The following is a 4,596-nucleotide window of genomic DNA, read 5'->3' as shown; positions in this document are numbered from 1 at the left end:
ATTAGGGATAAAAAGTAAACTAATTGTTGTCTGTATGTGTTGTCTCTTTTGTGTTTTTTTATATTACATAACTGATATTTAATAGCCTTATTTTGATAACTAGATACAGTTAGATGTATCTATTTACTTATATAATTATTATTCAGAATATTATACTCTATACAACATATGGTTATATAATCGATAAAAAATATATTATGAGAATTAGTAGATATTTATAGATTCTTTTTCTTTTATAAGATCAGAATGAATTAATGATTTTTCATGCTGTTTAAGTTTACATCTAGCTGCAATTCTACCACATTCACATGCTACCTTTTCAAATAATTTACCTTTGTTTGCTTCATAATATCTTTTAGTATAATAACATGCACACTGGTTACATACTCTACGATGTCCATCTTTTACAAATTTATCAAAATGAAATTCATTAATATTTTTATCTTCTTTACATCTACAACATTTCTTAATTGTATCCATTTATTATTTTAAAAAAACTCTATTATTGGCTAAATTCTAATACATGTACCTTTTTATCTGATCTGTCAATCATTCCTTTATATACAATATTACAACCAATTATAGTTGTACAATCATCCCAACCAATCATTTTTGCATATCTATCTGGTAGTATTATATTAAATTTATTATTAAGTTCAATAAATGTTTTAAAACCTAATTTAGTATTTTTGATTTCTACATTTGTAATAAGATACACTTTATCCACTTCAATGTCACATAATTTTACCAATGGTGTATTTTTATTAGCACTATTAAGTCTTGTTAATAGTTCCATTTATATAGAAGAAAAATGTTTTAATTGTTGGATTGTATTGTTTAGTACAATTATTAGTTCTGATATTAATGAAGATGATTTAATACAATCTATACCAAATAGTGATAAATCAAATATACCATACTTTACTACTTTTCTGGTGAATTCATTATATTCATAAAAGGCATCATCTCTAAAAAAGTACAACATACCATTGATGTACCTAAATACTGAATTTATACCAGTTGGTAATCCAGAATATTCTCTACTCATAATACCACATACTTTATATTTCAAATTACGTTCATCTATTTCAGCATAGAAAAAGTCATTAAAGAAAATAAATGTTCTACCAGAATATGTGTTCACTATTCCATTTAATTTGAAATTATTGCGTAAAGCTATACTAGATAGTGGTTTTGGATATCCTGATATCAATTGTAATGTATGTAAATGTATCATATATATCATATTATTGAAAAATATAACAAGTTCCCCACTAGGTGTCTGATATATACCATCTATACGGTTTACATCATTTGGTAAAAATGTTAACCAAACAGTTATTAATTGTGATTTTGGTATTGTATTTTGAATTATCCACACCCATTTCTGATAAAAAACATATAAAATCCCATTCATAAATAATATGTGATCAATATGTTTAGTTTGACATAATAATATAGGTTCTGATTGTATAGGTGGTGAAATTGGTTTAATTGGTAATTGTGTTGGTTGTGTTGATTGTTTACCATATAAACTTTGAATAGCATCAATATCATCTTGAGATAATTCTAAATGCGATCCATTGTAGTATGCATACATTATTGAACCATAATCATCTGAATGTCGTAGACCTAATGAATGACCAATCTCATGTATTAATACTTCAAATAGATTTGTTTGTCCTTTTGGTGTATTAGTATTCATCTCTAAATACCATATTTCATCATCATCCATATGTATTTCTACAGGATTATTATTCATATCTGGAAAAAATGCATGACCTAAAACATTACCTTTACCATCTAAATCCTTTGAACAATGTATACTTTTATCAATTTCAAATTTATGTTTACGTCTTTTATTTGTAATTAAGATATCAGGATTATTGCTATCATGTTTAAACTGAATATCTATTTTATCTTGCCATATTTTAAATGCTGCATCAGTTAATTGTAATACTTTTTTAGTAGCACCTTTATAATACCATTTGATATGTTTCTTATTCCATTTATACAAACTAGTTCTATAGCTACCAAATTCATCTTTTACACCACATCTAGGCATGTTCATAAAATTTAAAGTATCATCACTTAATTCACCACTTATTTCTAGATTATATGTTAACTGAAATAACATTAATGCTTCTCTAAATGTATCATCACTAACATGAGTATTATCATTAACATTTGTAATATCTAAATATCCATAATCACTTAAATAATTTATTGCTTTACTCTTATAATTGGCATATATAATTTTAAACAACAATAAGAATATTATTGTTTTCACTTATATAGACTTAAAAAATTCAGTCTTAATATTCTCATTCGTATCACTAATATATAAATCAATAATATGGTTATCTATAGTTGAAGAAAATTCCTAATCAGATAATGTAATTGATTCTTTAAAATTTAGAAATACCTTTTCATCATAATTATAAATAATGATTCTATAAGTGGTATACAACATTTTTTCATAATTAATATAACCAATTCTAAGATTATTATGTAAATAAAAATCAATGTTGAATTCTTCAAGTTTAGATATGACTTCTATCAGCCTCATTTATTAAATTAAAAAATAAACAGTTTGTTTCTTAAAATATTCATAAACAACACATATTTCCTCACCATTCAGATCAAAGATTCGTCATTTAACTGATTAATTAATATAGATACTTCATCATCAGGATAACAGAGAGATAGAAAAAACAGAAGTGCAAACTTCTTCATTTATATATATTTAAATTATTCACATAATTACATTATTCTTACTAACCCAACTATTATGTGAATTATCAAATCCTAACCATTTAACATATACTTTATCACCTTTTTTCCTTAATACTTTTTCAATAAGATATACATCTGGATATTTTGTTTTCTGTATTTCATGTTCATAAAAATTGCCTTTAATATCTTTTAATTTATATGTAATTGGAATCTGAAAAAATAACATCTTCAATTTCGAATAATTCTGTTGACCAATTAGCAGTATATCCTTTTTCAAATATTCCTTTTAATTTACTTATTCTAACTTGATCACCAATAGAATATTTAGCTTTATATGGATATATTACAGGAGCATTTGGTTTATAATTTTTATCATTAACATCTATTGGTTTCATTTTTATTGTACTATGTTTAGTATTATTATAGTCATTTACTAGTTTTTGTAATATATCAACTCATTTATAGTTACCTTGAATATCAAATTGTTTCCACATTTTCTCTTTTAGTGTTCTATTAAACCGTTCTACAACTGATGCTTTAATTTCAGTAAATGTAGAATAGTGATTAATATTATATATTTTCATTAGTTTATTAAAAAGTTTATTATAGAATTCTTTTCCATTATCTGTTTGTAAATGTTTTGGTGATCTAATTTTAAATATATTATCAAATGCATTTGCTACATTTTCACCTGATTTATACTTAATTGGAATAGCCCATGCATATTTAGAATATACATCAATAACAGTTAACATATATTTATATCCTTTATTTATTTTTGATATACCTTTTAAATTACCTGAATCCATTTCAACTAAATCAGCCTGCCATAAATCATCTATTCCAAATGATTCTACTTTTCTTCTATTATAATGATTCCTCATTGGTTTATGTAGTTCATTTATTATATTTTCTCTACTTACAATTAAATTTTTTTTTAAATTTACTTTTTTTTGTTTTACATACTGAACATATGCCTTCAATTCTTTGTCTTCCATTTTTAGTTATTGATCTATGTAGGTCATGTGTATCTGTAAATGTTTTACACTTTAAACAATATATGTGATCATTCATTTATATAGCTTAAAATTGTTATTAATCATCAGGAAATGTAAATAAATCGCCAAATACATAAACCTTTGCTCTATATGGCTTAAATTGAATTGGTCCATAATAATGTATACATAAACTTTCATTACCTTTTATCAACTGTGGGAAATCAGTGAAAGGTGTAGTTGATTTAGGAAATATAGACATTTTAAAGCTTTTAGGATTAACAATTACATCTTCAACAGTATATGCATTTATTATAACTTTCTTGACCATAAGCCAATATGGAATTACACATTTCTGACACTCAGTAGAATCGTTAAAAGCAATGTCAAAAACCAATTTATCATGTATCTTATTTTCAAGATTATTTATTTTATTTATGTATGGCGATAAATCTGACTTTGAGAAATAATCTGAAAAAGCCTTTTCAATCTCCTTTTTTGTAAAGTAATTTGTTAGATCTGGTACTTTTTCATTAAATTCCGTTTTATTTACATAATTATTAAATTGTGTTAAAATAGACATGTATTCAGGTTTTGTAACATATTCTTTCTCTAAATACTGTTTTGTAACTGCATCATAACCACTAACTGGGTCATTTATATTTACTAACCGTTTACCTTTAAAACTAATATATTTTTTGGTAACCTCAAAAATCTTAATCATTTCTTTTTCAAATTCATTAATTACATTTTGAATTTTTGACTCCAATATTGAGTTTAGTTTATTAATTTGTTTGTTTTTTATAATTTCTGATTTTATTTTATTTCAAAATATGTCCATTTATTATATCTAAAACATCATCAA

At 24.1% G+C, this 4,596-nt stretch overlaps 1 protein-coding gene across 1 annotated transcript; it reads right to left on the bottom strand.

The window, feature by feature from the left end:
- Positions 1-502: 502 nt before the first annotated feature.
- LOC126252540 (matrix metalloproteinase-18-like) lies at positions 503-2,065 on the bottom strand. Its single transcript, XM_049953436.1, has 2 exons — positions 988-2,065; positions 503-624 (listed from the first exon to the last, which is right to left on the bottom strand). Exons 1-2 carry the CDS (start codon positions 2,063-2,065, stop codon positions 503-505), a joined length of 1,200 nt encoding a protein of 399 aa, XP_049809393.1.
- Positions 2,066-4,596: the final 2,531 nt, after the last annotated feature.

Source organism: Schistocerca nitens, chromosome 4, assembly GCF_023898315.1.
Source record: "Schistocerca nitens isolate TAMUIC-IGC-003100 chromosome 4, iqSchNite1.1, whole genome shotgun sequence".
Lineage (NCBI taxonomy): Eukaryota > Metazoa > Arthropoda > Insecta > Orthoptera > Acrididae > Schistocerca > Schistocerca nitens.
The sequence above is the reverse complement of the archived record's forward strand: the minus strand, read 5'-3'. Positions and strand labels throughout refer to the sequence as shown.

Coding starts and splice junctions, on each gene's coding strand:
- LOC126252540 (XM_049953436.1), bottom strand. CDS start 2,065: ATGCCTAGATGTGGTGTAAAAGATGAATTTGGTAGCTATAGAACTAGT. Junction 625..987: donor AGTATTTAGGTACATCAATG/GTATGTTGTACT, acceptor TAATACTACCAG/ATAGATATGCAAAAATGATT.